The sequence below is a fragment of the Hemiscyllium ocellatum genome, chromosome 13, assembly GCF_020745735.1.
Source record: "Hemiscyllium ocellatum isolate sHemOce1 chromosome 13, sHemOce1.pat.X.cur, whole genome shotgun sequence".
In the NCBI taxonomy this organism is placed as follows: Eukaryota; Metazoa; Chordata; class Chondrichthyes; order Orectolobiformes; family Hemiscylliidae; genus Hemiscyllium; species Hemiscyllium ocellatum.
In genome coordinates this window covers 48544534-48570045 of record NC_083413.1, presented here as the reverse complement: position 1 = coordinate 48570045, position 25512 = coordinate 48544534, and the positions used below count along the sequence as shown (strand labels likewise).

Genomic DNA, 25512 nt, shown 5'->3' with positions numbered 1-25512 from the left:
CCAGAGCAAAGAGTTGACCTTGAATGAGTGTTGCAGATTGGCACATTTCAAGGTCCAGGACAACATGCTGAGGGACCCACAAAAGCTTGCAACAGCTCCCGTCAACACTAAGTGGAGAAAGGCCACCGTTTAAGTTCTTTCAGTCTGTTCAGTTATTGGACCCTTCTGGTGCCTCAAATGTATGTAAATAAATACTTGTGCAAGTAAGAAATGCCTTTGGTTTGTTTGTTGGATACAGTCAAACTCTAATGTTTGTTTGGTTCTTCATATGCTACTGTACAGAAATGAATTGCTTTAGTGGCTATGTGGAGATATTTTCTATGAATAAAATAAAGTTTGAAATAAAGAAGTTCTGAAAGCTGTGGCACATTGATTTAGTGCCAAGAAGTGAAATAACCTTCAAGAGCAAAGTAAATAAGAAAGTCATAAGGAACAAGAGAGGCCCAATAGAGAATTTTCCTCTAAACATGTGAGATTTTTATTCTTTTTGATGTGCAGTGTAAATACTAATTCACATAAACAGTGCTTATTTGATTAGTATTGTTTCTTGTCAGGTAGAATTTATTGTTTGAAACCACAGCACCTGTGTGAATAATTTCAGTCAATTACTAGATCTTTGAATTTCTCTTTAAATGTTAATGGTCAGAAAATGCTAATGCCACCCTCCTAACTTTTCAACTACTATCATCTTGGATGGTTTCAACCTCGGTGTTAGTTATAGCCTACACAATACTTGCATACACCATCAACTACAGAGGGCAAGGACATTCAGCCATATCTGTACTGTGGCTCAGTGGTTAGCACTGCTGCCTCACAACACCAGAGACCCGGGTGATTCCACCCTCGAGCCACTGTCCTGTGCACATTCTCCCTGTGTCTACGTGGGTTTCCTCCAGGTACTCCGGTTTCCTCCCACAATCCAAAGATATGCAGTTCAGTTGAATTGGCCTAGCTAAATTGCCCATAGTATTAGGTGCATTAGGTAGGGGTAAATGTAGGGGAATGGGTCTCGGTGGGCTATTCTTCAAAGGGTCGGTTTGGATGTATTGGGCCAAATGATCTGTTTCCACACTGTAGGGAATCTAATCTAATGTAGGGAATCTAATCTGTTACCTGCTGGTTAGTCTTGTTACTGGTAATATGTCAGATGGCAATTCGAGGCATGTTTGATGTGCTGATGAGACGTGAATGTGCTCAGGTGAAGGTGAGGTGAAGTTATAAGTGTTAAGAGTGACTCATGACTGATAGGGAATATTGGTAGTTCAGCGATTGGGATATGATGAATTGAAGAGTGTGTGAAGCTAACGATACAGTTGGTGATACATGGTAAGTGAAGAGCCATTCTTTGTACTTAACCATTTGTGATAGGTCATGAAACTCCTTGCAGAACTTTGTCCTGGTCCTGGAGGTTAGATTACTGACATTGACCACAATGACTACCAGATCACATTGTCTTCACAACATTTGTGTGGAAGGATTCCTTGATCCTTGTAAATAGATGACATTTGTCCTCTCCACTTTCTGCATGAAGACATCCAGTGCAATATCTTACCAAGTCTCTTATGAACATCTAAGAAATATATTACATGCCACATTGTGTCTTACCCATGTTAAAATCACTCATATGAGTTACACAGCATTGGGTCGAAACAAAAGTTCACCCCCCAGAGCAGCAGACTGATTAAAGTGTGCTGGTAAACTTGAACTATCATTCTAGTTTCTCACAATTTTGTACAAGTAGCTACTCAACAGTGCACATATCACTGACTGCAAACCATTAAATTACCAGGCAGCAAGGTTAAATAAAAACTGGAACTATGGAAGCAAAAGGCATTGTTGAAATGGAATTTGAAAATAAATGGCACAGACCCCAGTGGATAAGAGAGGAACTAATAACAGCAAAATGTGTGGACTACAAAAAAGGTGTTACAAAAAACTTACAAGGGATTTCAAAATGAAGATAAAACTCTACACAATTAATGAAAACAGAATGGTCAGGTGCAACATGGGATCATTGAAAACTGAACACAGTAAAATCACAGTGAAAATAAAGAAATAGTGAAAATGCTTTGTGATTACAGTCAAGCTTGCTTGGCAACATCAGAAATCTACAGGTTCTCCACATTTTACATTGCTACGATTAACACTGTTTTGCTTTAATGCCCTTTTTCATTTTTGTCTGTTTCCCCAGTTAAAATTGCAGTCCTTGCTTTAGTATTACAGGCATTGGTTCTGATATAAGCAGCAAGGTTTGCTTACTGCCTATACCAGAACCAATGCCACGTATGAATCATGCATCACAACTCCACGCTGGTTTTCAAAGGTAATTGAATTTGACAGCTGGAGAATGTAGGCCAGGAAGAATAAAGCTGGAAATATAAAATGAGAAAATTGAAAACAATTACACAGAAATTAGGAAGGATTAAGGATAATGGGTGACATAAAGAGAAATGAAACAGACAGAAAAATAACTTGTTTTTATAAGAAATCTCCCAAAAATAATTAATTTCCAAAGGAACAAAACTTCAATATCAATGTTTCAGGCTAGAGAGATCAGTTGACAATATTTATCAATTAGCACATGGTTTAAAAAATCACTTCCTCTTGAATACACTACCCCTCACTTTCTCCCGAAGAATTGGTAAGGAATTAGTGGTTTAATATCCAAAAGTCATGCCATTTCATATTATTCAACATAGGTCTATTGGTAAGAATGGTAACAATAAACCCAATGGAGGAGCAAAGGTAACTGACAGCAATTGACTGTTTGCATGTTTAAATACACATGTCAACACCTGTTGATCCTTGATTTACTCCATAATAATGGATACTGCTGTCAGCATCACTGAATTTTGGGACAATAATAGCAAATATATATTTCATTTGCAATTTTAAAAGATCAGAGGCAGCTAAAAAATGACTAGTGGCAATAAAACCAACTAGGTTAAATATTCGTATGATGTTATTCAGCAGGGACAGCAGCAGCTGAACCTGTATTGCAACTGTTATAACTCAACCCATGAATCGCAAATAAAGCAAACCTTTAAAATCCAAAAAAAGAAGTTATTTACTATGAATTACAGACAGCAATATATAATTTACAAATGTATAAAAGTATAATTATAGGAGTTAAACCAAATAAAAACTGGAACTATGGAAGCAAAAGGCATTGTTGAAATGGAATTTGAAAATAAATGGCACAGATCCTAGTGGATAAGAGAGGAACTATTAACAGCAAAATGTGTGGATTACAAAAAAAAAGTATGACAATAAAACTTACAAGGGGTTTCAAAATGAAGACAAACTACACAATATTGAAAACAGAATGGTCAGGTGCAATGTGGGATCATTGAAAACTGAACACAGTAACATCACAGTAAAGATAAAGAAATGGTGAAAATGCTTTGTGATTACAGTCAAGCCTGCTTGGCAACATCAGAAATCTACAGGTTCTCCACATTTTACAATGCCACGATTAACACTGTTTTGCTTTAATGCCCTTTTTCATTTTTGTCTGTTTCCCCAGTTAAAATTGCAGTCCTTGCTTTAATACTACAGGGGTTTTAATCTTTATCATGCTGTGTTCTTCAGATTTGTGAGCCACCATCCGTGTTCTTTGTTTACACGTGCATCATCAGTGTCTCATGGGACCATATGATTCGCATCACTGTACTTGCGGTTGGGAAAACTTTATTCACGAAAGATTGTAAATATTTGTGCAAGTACTTTAAGACTTTTATACCAGCATCTTGAAGAACATGGAAAGACTCTTGATGAAGATCTTTACACTGGAAAGACAGATTATGATGTCATCTAACTGTTAGAAATATACAGTGTCCGTCTGATCTGGAACTTATACAGTTATACAACATTCATATTTTTCCTTTAAATAATAAGAATCCTTCTTTTGATAATATATCTTTATGAATATCTTTTATGTTATTTCTACAAATTAAGGTAATGCCTTGGTGGGAATATGATAAGAATGGATCTAGTCTTGTTCCAGTTGTTGCAATTTGCTATGTAATTTCATTCTAGATGTGCTTCTGCTATCATAGACGAATGCATATCATTTGTCATAGATGCGTACAGTAGTTGGCATCTGGCATTATATCTATTGTCGTCATCCTGTTAACAGGTGGTCGATTATCACAACGTAAATACTTCTGACATATTCCAATGGAAATTAGAAGACAGGAATCAATTCTTGCCCAGTTGGATAAAATGACATGGCATATGATAACCAGGAAGTAGTGTTCCACTAGGGTCTGTGCTATCACTTTCACCATTTAGATAAATAAAGTGAAATTAGGAAACAGAAATATAATTTCAAAATTTCTAAAGAAACAACCAATTTGTGGTATAATTAATGCTTAGGAAGGCAATGGATGCGATCAAAACTTAAAGCCTTAAAAAGTAGATAGTCACTAATAAATCCAATAGAGAATTTAGGAGAAGCTTCTTTACCCAGAGAATGTGGATGGTGCTACAGTGATATGAACACCCAACTAAGTTCACAAGCATTATCCTATGTGACCAAAGCAAATAACAGTGTTCTGCAATGTTGCCACCAAAGATTCCTCCCCTGTCAAAACAAGTATCAAACAGGGTTATGTCATTTGCAGTTTTATGCCCCAACCTATGATAAATAATATACTGAATTTGGAAATAACATTTTTAATATGTCAACATTTAAAGCAGAAGATGTACAGAAAGTTGTTTTACCAGTTCAATTTCATGTTGACTCATTTCGTGCAGATACGGCATGGTCGCTAGTTCTGCAATAGTTTGATTAATCACTTGTGCTTGTTCCTTCATACGTTTTAGCTGACTCAGGTAACTGGCGTACTGTAGTTTTTCGATAACACCTGCACCAGGGCAAATCCCCCCCTGACCCTCATCAAAGAAAGACATGTTAGAGAGACGATATCAAAATATTTCAGATCACTGACAGCTTACTCAGAGTTACTTTTCAAATATTCATTTCCTATTAATAGAAGGTAAATTGATTTCAAGCAAGTTGCTTTCCTAAATTGTTTGAACTTGCATGCTTAGTGTCTAACAGTCTTACTGAACATTATATCTTTTATTACTGAAATTACAGCTTAAAATTAATTATATTTTAAAATTATTCCTGCTATAAATTTAATCTTAGGTACACAATGAACAGTTTTCAACATAAACAAAATTCAATATTCAATGTAAAACCATAGGTTTCATAGTGCAGATACTGTACTGTGACTTATGCTTATAAAAGTATATTCAATGCATGCAAATGTTCTGGTGCAGAGGAATAGGTGGTGCATTGGGTCAGAACTAGACTTGAATTATGTCCAATAAAATGGAATGCAAGTCTCTTGTCTGATTAATTTTTATACATATATGTTAGTAAATATCTTGAGACAGCACTTTCTGTTGACAATATCATTGGCCACCATTTTCAGCACACTGTTCATAAAATGATATTGCAGAAACGTCTTTGAAAGTGCCATCCTATTAGCCTCCATCCCCATTCATCTTTCATAATGATGCAACATTTTCTTGTTCAGGCAAATATCCAATTTACCTTTGAATGTTACTGTTGAATCTGCTTCCACCATCTTTTCAGGCAATGTATTTGAGATCATAACAATTAACCAGCCATGTCATAAGAACAATGCTAAACAACTTCCTCCATTCCCACCACCAAACTCCCTTGCACCTCAAAGCTAGTGCCTGAAATCTATTCATTGTTTATTGATCCTCCTATGAGTAAAAACATTTTCTCTCGTTCTACTTGATCAAAACATGAATACTTTGCAACTCATTTCTAATGAAATACTTATGTCCACACTTAAAATAGAAACTCTGTAATTGCATCAACCAGTAATTCTGAACTGTCTAGAAATAAATCTAGAAATCACTCAAAACATTTTGAAACAAATTTCTCATCTGGAAATTTTAGAACCAATAGTTTTTTCAATAAATTTATAACAAGCAAAATATATTTTGAAACATTATGAAGTTCACTGAAGTGTATTTTTTTACATTGTCTTTTGTGTCCCAACTTTTGAGGCATGGCACAAATGGAATGAAATTATAAAGTAATTGATGAAGCTAGTGATCAGTAGTGGGAACCACTGTGATGGAATATCTAGTGGCCATTCTGTCAGGACCAATAGAACTTCAGACCACCGATATTTCAAAGTACAAAGAGGTGTGAGAATAGAACTTTAAGTATCATACTATATGTGTGATTCTGTTCTTATATACAGCAATGGGCATAGTGAGGCTCACTCCACTAGGAGTGTCATAGATGTCATGGACAAGGCAGCTGACATCATCTTTCAGGATGATAGCCAGTCTGTTTCTGATGCTGGTTTTACATCTCGGTTACAGCCAGCCAGCTGAGCTAAGTCCTGGCCAACATCGACATTTAGAAGTCTGTTCTATTGGCACAGCTCCTTGGGGGTGACCTAGCACTGGTATCTCAATTACCATCAGTTGATATTCAGCAACCTTCCAATTCCCAAACTGACACTAGAGGGAAATCACGTTGTTGGAGTATTTGAATAAGTAAAATATCACAGAAGTCGGGAAAAGAGCCTTGCATTGATGTGGTGATTGTTTCACAATTGATAATTTTTTTGAAGTATGGAATTAAGAGTGACAGAATAGCTAGCTGATATGTTTTGTTTTCTTAGCTGCTGACCTTAATATTTTTAATTATGTTTGTACATTACCAGAGAAAATGTATATTTTCAGGACATTCATGTACTTTGTCTGTGTGTATCTTTGCTTTGGTAGGAAGGAGAGATTATTCAGCTGAACTTCTCGATAATTACTTGCTGGCACATGACTCTAGCAGCCAGTGGGGTTGCCTGCCTTTTCTCTTGATTAACACCTTCATTTTCCTGCTGATCTTCAGACCACTTTCATGCATTTTTTTTCTTTTAGATGTCTGAGGGTTAGCAAAATTATGCTAGATACACCAGATGACAATAAATCTATTTGGGCCTGTACTGCCTATGAAAGCAAACAGACCTCTTTTGCAGAAGGTCAATTATTCTATTATCTCTGCTGGCAATAATATTCAATAGCATCTGTGCTCAGATAACCAGAGGAATCAAAGTCAGCTGATTGAGAATAAGTCTCATCCCCAGTCAACTGACCTGACTTCCTATTTTGTGGGTGCAAGGGAGATAACAACATTGTGCCCTTGTTGTAGTAAACTGGGCAGAATGTACTGTTTATTGTTGTGTACAAGTTGCACATCCAGGGGCGGAATGTCTTCCTCTACATGCACAAAAAAAAACATGGGTAGTCACTGAAAATGTCTCTGGACTTAACATTAAGTGGGTTTCTCTCTGAATGCTGTTACCAGATTTGTAAAGTTTCCATCATTTTCTGTTTTTTTCTCAGATTTCAAGCATCTGCAATATTTTGCTTTCATCAGTATAGTTACTGGTCACATACAGTGTTAGGTCTCTTGCCCGTAAGTGTTCAAGGTTTGTGCGAAGATTTGTAGCTCGGGTGCTCGTTGTTGTGGTTCTGTTCGCCGAGCTGAAAGTTTTTGTTGCAAACGTTTCGCCCCCGGCTAGGCGACATCATCAGTGCTCTGGAGCCTCCTGCGAAGCGCTTCTTTGATGTTTCTTCCGGTATTTATAGTGGTCTGTCCTTGCCGCTTCCGGGTGTCAGTTTCAGCTGTCCGCTGTAGTGGTTGGTATATTGGGTCCAGGTCGATGTGTTTGTTGATGGAGTTTGTGGATGAATGCCATGCCTCGAGGAATTCCCTGGCTGTTCTCTGTCTGGCTTGCCCTATGATAGTAGTGTTTTCCCAGTCGAATTCATGTTGCTTGTTGTCTGAGTGTGTGGCTACTAGGGATAGCTGGTCGTGTCGTTTCGTGGCTAGTTGATGTTCATGTATGCGGATTGTTAGCTGTCTTCCTGTTTGTCCTATATAGTGTTTTGTGCAGTCCTTGCATGGTATTTTGTAAACTACATTTCTAGATGTGATAGTACAGAGAGCACCGAACGGAGAATTCACCACAAGGGTACACAGGAAAACAACACACACAGACCAAGTCCTAAACTATGAAAGTAACCACCCCAACACACACAAACGAAGCTGCATCAGGACACTATTCAAAAGAGCCACAACACACTGCAGTACACCAGAACTGCGAAAAGAGGAAGAGGAACACCTATACAAGGTATTCGCCAAAAACGGATACCCGCGCAACTTTATCAACAGATGCCTAAGAGATAGACCATGGAACGAGGACATGCCACTACCAAAAGGACTAGCCACACTATCGTACATCAGGAGCGTTTCAGAACTGATAGCCAGACTACTGCAACCCTTAGGACTCATAACGGCACACAAACCAACAGCCACGCTCAGACAACAACTCACCAGGACAAAGGACCCGATACCCAACATGAGCAAAACTAATGTAGTTTACAAAATACCATGCAAGGACTGCACAAAACACTATATAGGACAAACAGGAAGACAGCTAACAATCCGCATACATGAACATCAACTAGCCACGAAACGACACGACCAGCTATCCCTAGTAGCCACACACTCAGACAACAAGCAACATGAATTCGACTGGGAAAACACTACTATCATAGGGCAAGCCAGACAGAGAACAGCCAGGGAATTCCTCGAGGCATGGCATTCATCCACAAACTCCATTAACAAACACATCGACCTGGACCCAATATACCAACCACTACAGCGGACAGCTGAAACTGACACCCGGAAGCGGCAAGGACAGACCACTATAAATACCGGAAGAAACATCAAAGAAGCGCTTCGCAGGAGGCTCCAGAGCACTGATGATGTCGCCTAGCCAGGGGACGAAACGTTTGCAACAAAAACTTCCAGCTTGGCGAAAAGAACCACAACAGTGTTAGGTCTCCACGCTTTCCCCTTCTCATATCAGCTGGACTGTGCAATTTTTTTGATGATGATACTCTTTCATCTCATCCAGCTACAATGGCCGACCAATGGAACCCTTATTTATAAAATTAACCGTGCTGAAAGCAAAGTACAGAAAAACTCTACATTTCCAAAACACTTAATGATATATTTGCAAACACTAACACTTGCCTAATATAAGGGATGGGAGGGGTAGGTCTTACGAATTTGCAAATTAGGAATAGTACAGAATGACATCACAGAACAGCAGACTCCCATGATTTATACAGTTACAAATCACACAACAGCAGATTAAAATCCAACAGATTTAACTGGAAGCATGAGCTTTCGGAGCGTCGTTCCTTCATCAGGTGGTTGTTGAGTGCACAATTGTAAGACGCAGAATTTATGGCAAAAGTTTAGTGTGATGTAACTGAAATTATACATTGAAAAATACCTTGATTGTTTGTTAAGTCTCTCATCTGTTAGAATGACCATGATAGTTTCACTTCTTTCATATGTAAATCACAAAACTTTTTAAAAAAATTACATTCTCAGGTTAACTGTAACAATTGGTGTCAGCACAGATAAGATGATGAGATGTTGAAAGTCATCCTTACTTCCATTGGGCTAACAATTTGGGCATCCCATTTGGAATCATAATAAACTTAGGAACCTTACCCAGAGTCTGTTTAAAACAACAAGGATCATTTGAGCTAATATTGTTGCTCTTCAATCTAAAATGTTGCTGGCTAAGTTCATTGAGGATCTGCAATTTGCAGGACAAAACATGAGTCTCAGGATCTCCCTTTCTATTCTTCCCTTCTAGCTCTCCACACCCCCTCGTTTCAATGATAGAGTCATAGAGATGTACAGCATGGAAATAGACCCTTCCGTCCAACCTGTCCATGCCGACCAGATATCCCAACCCAATCTAGTCCCACCTGCCAGTACCCGGCCTATATCTCTCCAAACCCTTCCTGTTCATATACCCATCCAAATGCCCCTTAAATGTTGCAATTGTACCAGCCTCCACCACATCCTCTGGCAGCTCATTCCATACACGTACCACCCACTGCGTGAAAATGTTGCCCCTTAGGTCTCTTTTCTATCTTTCCCCTCTCACCCTAAACTTATGCCCTCTAGTTCTGGACTCCCCGATCCCAGGGAAAGGACTTTGTCTATTTATCCTATCCATGCCCCTCATAATTTTGTAAATCTCTATAAGGTCACTCTTCAGCCTCCAACACTCCAAGGAAAACAGTACCAACCTGCTCAGCCTCTCCCTGTAGCTCAAATTCTCCAACCCTGTTGTAATCTGAGGTAACACTCTTCGCTGTCCACTACACCTCCAATTTTGGTGTCATCTGCAAACTTACTAACTGCATGTCTTATGCTTGCATCCAAATCATTTATGTAAATGACAAAACGTAGAGGACCCAGCAACGATCCTTGTGGCACTCCACTGGTCACAGGCTTCCAGTCTGAAAAACAACCCTCCACCACCACCCTCTGTCTTCTACCTTTGAGCCAGTTCTGTATCCAAATGGCTAGTTCTCCCTTTATTCCACAGCTTTCACTTGCTTCGCTGAGATTAACCTTTTAAAAAATTAACAATTAATTTTTCTCTTATCCTGTTCCTTCTAATCTTGCTCACTTTCATTACCAAACCTACAGCTCCCCCCTTGATTTACATTATCAACATATCACTCAACTTTATCCTTTCTCTTTTTCCATCTTGACTAATATTGAGTTCGTCTTAACCTGATTCCATTTCCATTGCCCCAGTAATAAGTCAGTCCTCAACTTCAACTTGCTATTCCCTTCTATCCTTATTCTCTTGTACATTCTTTATAAAGATGCTCTCAAAGTTCTGTTTAGCCCTCTCTATTTTGTACATTTACATACAGTTGTTAAGTTTTAGAAACTGTTTCTCAGCTTCAAATAACTTAATGTTTTTAACTGTCAACAAATCAGAAATGAGCTAAATAGTTGGTTTTGAAATTCAACTGTTTATATAAAATTGAAGTTAGCATTGAAAAGACAATTGCTCACTTCATGCTCCCTCCCCAACCAGTCTCTTTTTTATGTCTTTATGTATACAGCCTCTCTTCTGATCCCCATCTCTCCTATCCTCTCCCTCTCAACTTCATATGAAGTTGTAGAGTGCAAAATGATAGCTGCAATACTGTTATTTATTTAATTCTTTTCTCTCTTGTAGGAAGGCACATGCAACAACATAAAAAATTCCACTTCCAAAACAAAACTCAATATAACTTATGTACTAATTTTTTCATTTATTCTTTCAGGAGATGTGTATATTGGTGGCAAGGCCGGCATTTCTTACTCATCCCAAAATAGTAGTCTACTGGGGTGAATATGTCAAAACTACTGCACTGTTAAAAAATATTTTGTTTCAGTGACAGAAACAGCAATGTAGCTCCAAGCCAGGTATGGGTGGGTCTTTGAGAGGAACTTGTCATTGATGGTGTTCCTATGCATCTGCTCTCTTTGATCTCCCAGTAGTTCAGGCTGAGTTTGCAAGGGAATCAGAATCCCTAGTCTGGAAACAGGCCCTTTGGCCCAACAAGTCCACACTGGCCTTTTGAACAGTAACCCATCCAGACCCATTTCCCTACCCTACATTTACCTCTCACTAATGCACATAACCTACACATCCCAGAACACTATGGGCAATTTAGCATGGTCAATTCACCTAATCTGCACATCTTTGGATTGTGGGAGGAAACCAGAGCACCGGGAGGAAACCCTCACAAACATGGGGAGAATGTGCAAACTCCAGACACAGAGGCTGGAATCAAACCCAGGTCCCTGGCGCTGTGAGACAGCAGTGATAACCACTGAGCCACCGTGCCACCCTAAATTGATAGAAAACTTGTAAAATTGTTGTAGTCATCTTATTGATGGTGCACACTGCTACCACTGTGTGTTAGTGATGGAGGGGGTGATTGTTCAAAGTGGTGGATGGAGTGCCACTCAAAAGGGTGCTTTGTTTTGGACGGTGATGAGTTTCTCCAGTGTTGTCGGAACTGCATTCACTCAGGCAAGTGGGGGTTATTTCCATATGACACAGGAGCAGAATTAGGCCATTTGATCCATTGAATCATCACACATTGTACATTTACATACAGTTGTTAAGTTTTAGAAACTGTTTCTCAGCTTCAAAGAACTTAATGTTTTTAACTGTCAACAAATCAGAAATGAGCTAAATAGTTGGTTTTGAAATTCAACTGTTTATATAAAATTGAAGTTAGCATTGAAAAGACAATTGCTCACTTCATGCTCCCTCCCCAACCAGTCTCTTGTGCATCTGACTTGTGCATTTCAGATTATTGGAAGGTTTGGGTAGTAAATTGTCATACTCAGTATCATCTTCTCAAGACTAATTAAGGAAATATAACAAATATAAGTCTTGTCAGCTCATAGCCCGTGACAAAATAAAAAAAACAAATCCCAGCCTCTGACCTGCTCTTGTAGCCACAGTATTTATTTGGCTGGCCTATGGTTGGTTAGATCTCCAACTCTGATAAACTGGCTTCCAAGAACCAAAAAAGAGCTGAATTCCAGAGATGAGGTGGCAGTGATTGCCCTTGACATCAAGGCCACATTTGTGGCATCAAGGAATGGTTGTGGTTGTAGGAGTTCAGTCATCTCCACTGCAGGACATCTCTGCAGGATTCCTCAAACTAATGTCCAAGGCACAGCCATCTTCAGATGCTTCATCAACAACCTCCCCTCCAGTGAAGAAATGCAGAGGAATAAGGATCCCTTAATGTTTAGCTGTCAAGGATGATAAGTGCACAACAATTTTACTCATTCCCTGCCTTCCATCTCCATCTATGGTACATCTGCAAACTGAATGACCACTCCCTTAAACCTCTATTAAATAAAACTGAAAGTGCTCAGTCAAATTCTCAATCAATGACAATGTAGATTCAGAAGTGCCCTGAAAAGATACTGTCGACCAAACAGCCAAATGTATTAAAGGTAATAAACTTGATGACAAACATGTTAACTGCCTCAAATGCATTTCTCAAACATGTCAAACAATAGTTCTTTTCTTTAGAGATTTTACTCACTCTAGCATTCCAGGTTTGATTCCTGCCATAGCAGATGACAGAATTCGAATTAAATAAAAAAAAACCTGAAATAGAGTCTAATGATGAGCATGAAACGTTTGTCAATTTTCAGAAAAACACTGGATCACTAATGTCCATTAGGGAAGGAAATTGCCATCCTTGCCTGGTCTGGCCCACATGTGACTCCAGACCCACAGAAATGACTTTTAAATATTATCTGAGGAATTCGGGTTGGGCAATAAATGCTGACCTAGCCAGTGACGTCTCATCTCATGAATGATTTTTTTTAAAAATCCATTGAGATGCTATCCTGATGGTATGAGGAAAGTTGATAGAAGACATCTGCTGCTCATATTTGGATCCTTATGATGCTTATGGACAACAGTGTCCCAGTACTTTCAGCTGATAAAACCCAGCTACACATCAGTTTCCACCACCGCAATCTGGTCCTCTCAACTTGTTGACACCATACATTATTTGAGATGTGGTAGAAAAGCAGATGTAAGCATCATGTACTATTTCTACTCTGTGTCAGAGCAAAAGACCTGTAGTTCATGACGTCTATGAATGTGTGGTGATTTGAAAGCCACTATTAATGTGATCCACCATTTCTAAAGTGGAGTCAAAAGTCTGGATGGAAATTGCATGAGCTTCCACTAAAGGCACATGGGCTAGTAGCACAGACTCATGTAAAGGCTAAGTTATATTGTCCCAGAAGGGGACAAACTGGAAATAGATTATTCCATCTTACAGCCTTGATGTGGCAATGCCTTGACAGGCCTTACAATACTCGCATTATTTGTTAAAAGAGGTTTTCTTTTTAAGCCTGTATCCTTGAGGTTCCCATCTTTATTCTGATCAGCAGAGTTGACAACTTCTCTGTTTGGTAAGTCATTTCCTGGGCTGATCCTGGCATGCATATCTGCTCACCCTGACTTGTGGGTGTTTCACTAGAGCGGAGTACCTCTCCCTGTCCCCACCCTAATATGCTCTTGCCTGAACTGGGACTGATCATAGTGCTAGTGCGTGGGAGAGATGCAGCACTTGACATCACATCCTCTGGAAGATTGACCTGAGATGTGTTTAACAACACCCATTTTGAGAAGTATCTTGAGGAAAAGAAGAGATAATAGTTAGTAAGGCACTGCAATGTTGGACATTGGCAGTTGGGAGTCTTCAGAATGAAAGATAAAGTTGTCAAGCTGTTTGAAAGTGATTTTTGCTGAGGTGAATGAAGAGGTACAAGTAATAAGTAGACTGCTCAAACAAAATGCATGCCTTGCCTATCCTGATGTGCAATGCTTTACTACTAATGTCCAGGGGTTTTTGATTCATCTGGATGAAAATTATGATTCCGAGCATTCCTCCCTTTACATTGTGTGCTTAATGCAAGATTGACCCTTACTGTGCAAATTATCATCCTATTAGACAGAAAGGAGCTACCACTATTGCGTGCTTTGTCCTGTAAAAAGTGAGAATTAGCATCAGTGGGTAGCTTATAACCAGATACGTGTCGGTAACCCCATACAGTTGGGAGCTTGAAAAAAATATTGCGATCAGAAATGATGAATAGACACCTATATATTTGGTATATGATAAAAGGAATCGTCATAATCCACTTGGGAAAATGTACTGACATTCGAGCCCTACTATTCCTAGGGTCATTACAAGTGAATGATTTAATCAAGTTACTGAAAGTTCCCCAATATACATGTATGATAGACTCTGATTTATTACAAATAAATCAATTCTAATTTTAGAAACAAAATATGAATTATCAAATTAAACCGTTGCTGGCTAATCCTCTCTTTCCTAAACCCTTACATGTATGCAGACTGATACAAACAAACAATCGTAGATGTACTGGGTGGACAAAAAAAAAACGAGGAGACAGTTCAATAACTCTAGACGATAAGATTTGATGAGGCATTCCTTTTGTTTTTCCAATCTCCAACCTCATTATTTCCCAATTCTTTCAGTTCTTTAATAAAGACACAAAGTGGGTAACACATTAATTGTTTATTCTTTTGATCAGTCATTTAAGGCAACTTAGTTACCTCACTGCAGACAAGAGAGAAAAAAAGAGATGCTATCTCTTGAAGTCTTGAGACCTTCTGCCACAGTATTGTGCACGCACAAACTGTACACTGTCCCAAGGATCAATTAGAGAGTTATCATGCTGATAACTCCTAGCCCACAAAATTGATCTTGACTCGACAAACCAATCAGAACTCTGTTTCTAAATGATGTTTGCTATGTATACACACCTATGGCATCTCAGACATCTCCCCCCACTGTTTGAACATAGCAACAGTGTAATCACAACTCAATGAATTCTAGTAAGTTGTTTTTCAAAGTGTGTAGTCCTTTGTTTAAAACAGTCTTAGTCCACAGTCCAAACAGAAAGGTGTGGTCATAACAGAGTCCTGTGAGGATACATTGATTTTGCAACAGCTATCATTGCACATGTTTGGCACATTTCATCCTGCTCAAATCTTGCTCCATGTTAAAGGATATCATTAAAACAATATGCTTTCAGTAGGAAGACATGTCCTATAAAGATCTTAGCTGTCTTGTATTCTGTTCTGATGTTTACATGTTCAAGTTACACTTGCAGAACTATTCTTCCACTAATAAATAAGAGAATCTGCCCTGCTGTTCTTGTTACACTATTTTCTTTTGTCTGAATACCCAACAGCTGAATTATTTCCTAAATCATTATGTCTACAAAGAAATCCAGGCACACATTTAGTTCCATTTCATGATTTATTCATCATGACTAGACTGCGGCCATCAAAATGGTTTTTCCTACCATTCATAGAAAGACTTGCCACAATTATCAGAAACGCAATTGATTCTGAATAACAACCTAAGGTACACACCAAACTTTGACCCACCGTGAGAGAGTTTATAAAAGAATACAAGTTAATGGACTTTAGTCCTTTGCACATAACTTTAACTCAAGGTCCACTGCATATAATTCAACCTGTTAAATAATGGTATTATAGCACTGGACTTGAAAGTTCAGAACTTGCTTTCTAAATAAAGTGTTAAGCATAATAGGGATTAGAGCTTAAAATGAAGATTATAAAAGCTAAAAGTATAAATCCATACATTTAGCCAGTTTTTAATGTTCATTTTCTTTAAAGTTTCAATATTAAATTGAAAATATACAACTTCTGTTATAATGTCTTCTAATGGTAGGAAAACAATTCTTTAAACATAATGGGAATAATTTTCATTGACTGTTCCATCAATCCCACTACTATTGTAGTTACAATAGAATGATTTCAAACAAAGGTTAAAACCTGGATAAGGTGGATCTTGGAACTTTAAATTTCTCATTAACCCTTGGAAGATTCAAAACCTGAGCACACCTGAACCAGATCAAATTAGATGGAAGTACAAGTAGCATGCTCTTTATGGAAGAAATGTCCTCAGCCCTTAAATTATAGACATAAGACTGGAAAACCATATAATCTCATCAGGCTTGCCTTCTGAAGAATATCTCTGAGCCCTAATGAGGGATGTAGAGGTAGGATGAAGATAGCATTAAAAATCATGTGATGCCATGCATGAGATAGGCTCCTTCTATCTCTCAGCAAGTGTAGACAGTGCAGCTGGAATGACCTCCATCCACCCATTGTACTCTTTGCTACCTTCCCCCACACTCCTCTCTGACCTATCACCTCCATCCCTATCCCCATTTACCTATAGAACTCTTTGCTACCTTCTCCCCAGCCACCCCCTCCTCCTCCTCCACCCCTCCCCTCTAATTTATCTCTCCACTCTGGAGACTCCCTGCCTCCATTCCTGATGAAGAGCTTTTGCCCGAAACGTCGATTTTCCTGCTCCTCGGATGCTGCCTGACCTGCTGTGCTTTTCCAGCACCTCTCTAATCTAGACTCTGGTTTCCAGCATCTGCAGTCCTCACTTTTGCCCAGTGCAGCTGGAATGCCTACCTGTACACTGCAGATTCTTTGCTGTTGCTCCAAAGGTTTTCACTATGTCAATGCTCTTTCCAACATCTACAGCCTCTAACTTGCTCTCTCCATTGTCAACCCTGTCTCCACCATTTGCTCTTTTCACTTGTGGCATATGAATCACCTGGTTAAAACCCAATCATCATCTTAGCCAGGCCCATTGAAGAGTCACAACTGACATCTTGCAGATTTTTGAAAGCCATGTGGGTGATTACACACACAAATTCGAGGTGTTAAGGGAAGAATCTTAACTGATCATTATTTACATGATCACATTTCCGTAATCAGGTCAACTCTGTGAGCACTGTATGTCACACAGCTGTCTGACATTTAAGTCCACAATCAACTGGGAGGGTCCCACTTCCAAGAGCTAAGCACAGCCTGATTCTATTAAGGTTCAACATCTCCTTATCTGTTTTGTGAAAGCTGGAGGGTTGCCTTTAATTGTTTGTCTATCTTGGACTATGCTCTTTTTGACAAGAAACAAGTTAAGTGACCAATGAGTGAGAATAAAGTCATGGTTTGAATAGGTGGTTAGATAGCACTAATGTGGAAAGAAATTGCGTAAGGACGAGGTAAGTATCAATAGTTAAATGACATAAGGATATGAAATATAAAGACAGGGAAAGATGGGTGTACTTGCACATTATGTTGGCATCTGGAGTGATCCACACAGCAGGATGCAGTTGAGTGTGCCATTGTACTCAGTATTCCTGCTTTACTTAAGTCACTAAATTGCTTTTGACATTAACCCCAGGCATGAGGTATCACACTTGTACTGTTACTGATCTTGTGGGCAACTTCCAGTTATACTTAATACTTCCTTGGTTTCACTGGCTGGCTTCTACTTCCCATCAGTAGGGAATAATATCTCCTGTAGACCCTTATGGCTCCCATCATTACATTTATGGTGACATGACTAAAACAAAAAAAACCTTTGAAGTTTGCACTCCATTTTGTCAATTTGTTGTCATTCTGCTCCTGTTTCCTGGATCCATCAAATTTTATTTCTAGTGTCCTTTTAAATAGCAAATAGAAATTGATTCATGAAGGTCAGCAACAGACTTCTGGTTCAACTTAAATGGTTGGGAAGGCTGGAAATAATATGTTAATAAAGCTGCTGGGAAAAATAAGCCATTGTTTGTGGATTTACACGTCCTTCCGGGCTTCATGTGTGTTAGTTACTGGTCTGTACCTCCTGCCCCAAACTCCCTGTGTGCTGGGAACTTAAAGTCCCATAGCACTTAAAATCCTTTAATCCTATAGTGTGGAAAATGAAAACATGTCGCACTACTTGTCAACAATAATAAAGAAGGATAAAAAAATAGTGTGAGGTTATTTACTCTGCTTTTGTCCAAAAGTTGTAACAGACACTTGAGAGAACACCTGAAGACACTTTATCTAACTTATAGGTAGCAGTTGCTTCACACTTTCAAGGCACAATGAAACGAGATTACGAGAATTATTAACAGGGTGGAGCACTTGAAGCAACAGTTTTATTGAAACTAAACGTGTGAATTTCTGAAAAAACTAGAAAGCATAAAAAAAATCACAAATTATCACAATTTGTTAGCATAGCTTCACTCTGCAGTATGCAGATGAATGGGCGTAACGTGTCATTGATATGTAGTGTTGACCGGCATCTTCAGTATTCAAGTTATCATGCTGATGATATGCAATTTGGATATGTCATCTACATCTTCGTAGGACTTGATCATTACTCATTACTACATATGACCTTGGTTGGACACAACACATCTTCCCATGAGCCCATGTATTTGTATGAAAGTCTCTAAATTGTATGATTTGTCCTGGTGCAGGTTTGGATAATTGCTACATGCTGGTTGACCATGTTCTTTGCACCATGTGTTCCTTTCTTTCTAATAAAGCATTGAACATGTGTTTTGGTGATGAGAATGTGGGAAGGACTGACTGTCTGAATCTGTCACCCAAGCAACAGAGCTGCTGGTGAAAGTAAATCGTTTTCTAGAGTAACATATAGATTTAACATAGCTATCCAAAAATCTAGGTACATTGCTTTTCATTTAGTGACCATTTTTTATTTATTTATTCATTTTTGTGTGATGTGGGCATCACTGGCTAGCCAGCATTTATTACCCAACCCTTGTTACCCTTCAGAAGACGGTGGTGAGCTGCCTTCTTGAATCACTACAATGCACCTACTGTGGGTTGACTCATAATGCCATTAGGGAGTTCCAGGATTTTGACCCAGCAACAGTAAAGAAACGGCGATATATTTCCAAGTCAGGATGGTGAATAGCTTGGAGGGAGACTTGAAAGTGGTGGTGTTCCCATACCGGCTGCCCTTGTTCTTTTAGACAGAAGTGGTCATGGGTTTGGAAGGTGCTGTCTAAGAATCTTTTGCAAATTTTTTCAGTGCACCTTGTAGATGGTACGCACTGCTGCTACTGAGCATTAGTGGTGAAGGAAATGCATGCTTGTGGATGCAGTGTCAATCTAGTGTGTTGCTTTGTTCTGGATGATGTCAAGCTTCCTGAGTGTTGTTGGGGCTGCACTCATCCAGGAAAGTATTCCATCACACTCCTGACTTGTGCCTTACAGATAGTGGACCGGTTTTCAGGAATCAGGACGTGAGCTACTTGCCACAGTACTCCTAGACTTTGACCTGTTCCTGTAAATACCGCATTTCTGTGGTGAGTTCAGTTGAGTTTCTAGAGTATGATCAGTGCATGATGCAAGATTGTTTGACTGAGGATAAAGAGGAGAAGAGGTCATGTAATAAAGACTTATTTCTTTCATGTTTGTTGGTAGGATGCACCAATGTACTGTGGACCACTACTGGGCACAATGCATTGGGATACACTGTACGTATTGAATATGGTTAGTGCTGTTGAAGTAGTAGTATCTTTGACTTGAAGAATTAAAGGGAATTTGATGATATAATCAGTCACCAGAATGTGAACATGACTTTGCACATGGAAAATCGGTTGCAATCATACACCATGCCTCAGAAGCAATTTTGTATGGAAGGAGAGATTCTCTTGATTATTGAAATTGATCTAATTGACCTATTTCACACGACTTAATTAATGGATCGATTATATGTATTTGGTCTAGCATGTCTGGGTTAGAGCTTGTGGAATTATGACTTTTTGCTCTTGAAGATTACATTCTTGGAAAGTCATATTCATTTCTGAATGATCAAAATTAATGTACTTTCCCAGGGACCTGTTGGATGTGTTCGGGCTATCCACTGACGATGATTTTCTTGTGCTGCTGTAACTGGTCATCATCTGATGAATGCTTGTTGAACACGCTGTGCTTGGCTGTGACCAAAATGTCTGAATTAATGTTGCAGTCTGAAATCTTTGATGTTGAAACTGAGGACTTTGTCATGTCGTGCATCATATTAAGTTGCAGACCTATGCATGCTGGTAGACTGATAATAACCAATTTCAATGACATATAAGGTTTCAGGTGTCAATCCTGAGGATCCATATGGCATTGGAGATGCATATTGCCCATACATTGGATGTCAAACACATTTTAAGTGCTTAGCATTTCTTATGTGGACTCCACCCTCTAGTGCCTGTCTCCTGAGTACATCTTGCATAATATGCGTAAAGGGGTGAAATTTATGTTTGCATTTACACCAGTACCAGTCTTGGGGATATATCATTTGGATGGACGTAAAGGTTCAGCTTTTCTGATGGCATCCATGTGGTGTGTCAAGTTTACCATATCTGCCATCTGACCAGGGTGTCTAAGTTGTAATAGCGTGGTTACCTCCTGGGATTTTATTGACACGCTTATGTGCCATGGATGGAACTTTGAATGCTTTTCTGGCATTGATCCTTGGTTGCCTCTTCTTCATATCTTGCTGTGAAGCACTATGTTGCACTTTGCATTTCTCCAGGTACATTTTTGCACCATGTCCTTTAGTAAAACATAATTTTTATATCTCAAAAGTACTAGAGACTACCGTGGTGAATGAGACAAACCGCACATCATGCAATATTTGGATGTTTCACTGAACCTACAGGTAGCAACAATTGTTATCGCAAAGTCAATTATTTACAGATGCTGCTGGTTGGCTACAATTGCTTCAAACCTGTGTCCTTCTTGCTGTCAATGGTATACCATTTTGAGTTTGTTCAGATGTGCTATTTGGAAGGATTTGATGGGTGTTGAGCAATAATCAGTTCCATAAGCCTTTCAGCTAAGTTAGCTTTGATGAAATCACATTCCGTACTCTTGCATCAGCATCTACCTATTAATTGGTCAGAACTAAACAAACTAGCTGTAACAACTAGCTTTTAGTACACACTTGCTGTAATTGTCTTCTGGAAGTTGCGCACTGCCACCATGATGCCATTTGTGATTTACTTTTTTGTTAGTCCACATATAGGTGGGTTATTCTTGAGTCAGATACCTGAAATTTATTCACAAAACTAACTAGTTACATGCTACACTATCATGAATTACACACATAGTCAGAGTTCTATGTTTACTTCTGCTACTGTACTACATTGACTGACTATATTGGCCATGTTACACACAAAGGGTAACTGATGGTATGGCAGCTACATTTATATTGAAAGGTTACATGTTATGATATCATGTAACAGTCTTAAATATGCAGGCCTGTGTCTTCTGAAATCTTTGATATAATACAACATGTTCCAAAGTGTTTTACAGTCAATTACCTACTCTTTGAAGTGGAGTTACCAGCTTAAGGTAGATGAACATGGCAGTTAATTTGTACACAGCAAGTTCCACAAAAAGCAGTGAGATAATGATCAGACAATCTACTTTAACCATGTTGGATAACAGATTAAACATTGGCCAGAACACTGGGAAAAACTTCCCTGCTCTTCTCAAATAGGGAAACCACAGGAATATTTTACATTCGCATGAGTCAGCAAAATATGGGATGTTGGCATAATGTTTCATTTGAAAGGTGGTAACTCTGATAATGCAGCATTCATTTCTGCTTGTGTTCTTTTATTCACTCATCTGTTAATGCACTGGACAGGCTACAATTATAAAATAAATTTAGTGGTAGACTCCCAATGGTGATAATTCTCCCAAATTATTACTATAACTTTGCAGAACCATAAGACCATAAGATATATGAGCAGAAATTAGGCCATTCAGTCCATCAAGTCTGCTCTGCTATTCAATCAAGGTTTTTCAACCTCATTTTCCTGCTTTGTCCCCATAACCTGTGATCCCCTTGGCAATCAACAGCTTGTCTATCTCTGATTTGGAGAAGGTGGTGTTGGAATGGGGTGGACAAAGTAAAAAATAAACACACAACACCAGATTATAGTCCAACAAGTTCATTTGGAAGCATTAGCTTTTGAAGCGCTTCTTCTTCATCAGGTGGTTGTGAAGCAGGATCATAAGACGCAGAATTTATAGGAAAAGATTACAGTGTCATGCAATTGAAATGATTTGATCGGCATGGTGGCTCAGTGATTAGCACTGCTACCTCACAGCGCCAGAGACCCAGGTTCAATTCCAGTCTCGGGTGACTGTCGTGTGGAGATTGCACATTCTCCCTGTATCTGCGTGGGTTTCCTCCAGATGCTCCGGTTTCCTCCCACAGTCCAAAGATGTGAACGTCAGGTGAATTGGCCATGCTAAATTGCCTGTAGTGATAGGTACATTGGTCAGAAGGAAATGGGTTTGGGTGGGTTACTCTTCGGAGGGTCGTTATGGACTTGTTGGGCCGAAGGGCCTGTTTCCACTCTGTTGGGAATCTAATCTAACCATAATCATCCTGCTTCACAACCACCTGATGAAGAAACAGTGCCTCCAAATAAACCTGTTGGATTTTACCTGGTGTTGTGTGATTTCTAACTTCATCTATCTCTGTTTTAAATATATTCAATGACCTGGCAATGAATTCCACAGATTCACCAATCTCTAGCTAAACACATTTTTCCTTATCTCAGTTCTAAAAGGTCTTTCCCTCAGATCCTTATCTCTCGTGCCCAATGGAAACATCTTCCGAATGCCCACTCTGTCCAGGCCGTTCAATATTCTGAAAGTTGCAATCAGATCCTCCCACATCCTTCTAAACTCCATCAGGTATAGTCCCATAGTCATCAAACATTCCTCGTATGTCAACTCTTTCCTTTCTGGGATTATTCTGGTGAACCTCCTCTGGACTCCCTCTAAGGCCAATACTTATTTGTGAAGTATGGGGCCCAAAGTTGCTCACAATACTCTAAATGTGGTCTGACTACAGCCTTATGAAGCATCAGAAGTACATCCCTGCTTTTATATTCTAGTCCTCTCGAGACGAATGACATTGTATTTGCCTTCCTAATTACTGACTCAACCTGCACATTTACATTAAGAAATCTGGACTAGGACTCCCAAGTCCCTTTGCACTTCAGATTTCTGAATTTTCTCTCCATTTAGAAAACAATCCATGCATCTATTCTTCCTACCAAAGTGCATGTCGTATTTCACCACCACTTCTTTGCCCTGTCTCCTAACCTATCTTTCTGCAGCCTCCCCAATATTACCTGCCCCTCCCACCTATCTTTGTATTATCTGCAAACTCAGCCAGAATGCCCTCAGTTCCTTCATCTAGACCGTTGATGCATAAAGTGAAAAGTTGTGGTCCCAACACCGAAAATTGTGGAATACCATTAGTCACTGGCTTTCCATGCTTCTATTCCCAAGTTCTGTCCAGAAACCCAGATAAATCATAGAAACAACAGTTTGTCTAAGATGTCAGTCACATTGCAGTTATATGTTGGGAGAACCCACCCCGCATTGAAATTCCAGAAAACCCTAATTATAAATAAAGTATATATTATGGAATTAGAAGAATACGGTGTCCTGAGAAAAACTATCATATTATCCATTGTCATTAATCATAGGAAATGTTCTGACAGAGAATGTTTTCCCTTAATAATGCTTGCCTTATGCCCCTGATTTTGGCTGTTCAAAGGATTTATTCCCATTTCTTAATGTTACAAACTCAGAGTGTGCCATAATTGGACTCTGAAGGAGTTCCAAGTACATGATACTATCACTTCTTCCAGCATTGTTAGCACACTCTATGGAGCATTTTCTATCAGAATGCCAATACTGCTTTTCAAATAATGGCTTATTTTTCTCCTTCTTGAAAGTTATCTCTGGAGTCATCCAAAAACCAATCCCACTCTCCCCATGCCTTGCCATCTACATGCTGCTCTTCAAGGCCAGCACAAGATCAGCTAATATAATTATGTTAACTGTACACAGCTCTAGCTTGCCATCATTTTTCTTGAGCCCAAAATCTGATTTGTGGTGTCAAACAAAGAAAATACTGAAGCCATTGCTCTTGTTTTTCATCATAATTAAGGTTGCTTATTCCTGACATCATCTTACCAAAGCCATAATTTTAATAACCCACCAGGCAGACAGGCCAAAAGTAACTTCTACTTTTCTTATGTATTATCTCCACAGTACCTAATATAGTCTATAATTTTCCAACTCAGCTCGAATGAACAATTTGGATACGTTTAGAATTGGGCTCATGGGGCAGAATCTTATAGGGGCTAAGATGAGAAATATGCTAGAATAATGCTAGCACAAGTACTTGAATGAAGTCTTGACACTGGGAGCAAGTCATTGCATCTTTTAACTAAATTTTGGGACTCAAGGACAGGTTTTCACTAAGCCGCAGCAAGTTGCCCATGAGGGGGTATATTCCTGGTTAAGGACTTTATTATCCTACCTTATAAATTTGCTGTTTCCTGTTGCCACCTGCTGCAGGCAAAACTGACACTGAGAATTCTTGACATGGAAGTCAGAACGAGTACCTGGTGACTTCAGCATGCCACTGGCTGTGAGTAGTCACTTAACAGCATATTAGGCAATGAACCATGGGCACCAGCTATATGCACCTCTTGTTCAGGGATATTAGCATGTGATACTGGAAAGCCAGTCAGGATAGCCGTGACACCTCTTTGAGCCTGTTGCAAGACGCTTAGGAAATGGAGAACTGCATTTTAGAGAACATTGGCAACAGGATTGAAAGGCAATTCCATAGGCACTTTGATGCTGGTGCAGGAACCTGACTCATGGAGTGGATCAGGCTGCATCTCAGAGCTATTCCCTTCCTCTCTTATTCCTCATTCACTTCGTGCCTCACAGTATCAATATCCCACATACATTGCCTTTTAATAGTCACACAAGCAGACACCTTGCTTATTTGGTCAGCTGTCCTCCATGATGGGTGTACAACTTGCTGTATGCACCATGCTATGTCAATCTCATACATGTATCATGTTCCACCAATTTGCCCTAAAAAGCAGTCTTGTCTCAGTGTTGTCCCAGTTTCTGCAGCTGGAGCACAGGGTAGATGGCTCAGCAGTTGAGGCTATTGCCCTTACAGGTTTGGTCGGATAACCCTGGGGATATTTGTATTTGGACGGCTGAGACCTGCTTAGGGTCTTCTTGCTAGATGTGTGCACCCTCCTTGGTTTGAATTTCCAAGGGTTGGAGGGGTCTGCAGGGTAGAGGTTAGGGCAGG

General features: G+C 39.3%; 1 protein-coding gene across 1 annotated transcript in view; it reads right to left on the bottom strand.

Annotated features, from left to right (window-relative positions):
* LOC132821329 (spermatogenesis-associated protein 16-like) overlaps positions 1 to 25512 on the bottom strand; it is a 126176-nt gene that overhangs the window by 7668 nt on the left and 92996 nt on the right. Inside the window, exon 8 of the mRNA XM_060833913.1 lies at positions 4726 to 4890. Coding sequence (XP_060689896.1) covers positions 4726 to 4890 — 165 coding nt within the window. The remainder of the gene's footprint in view (positions 1 to 4725; positions 4891 to 25512) is intronic.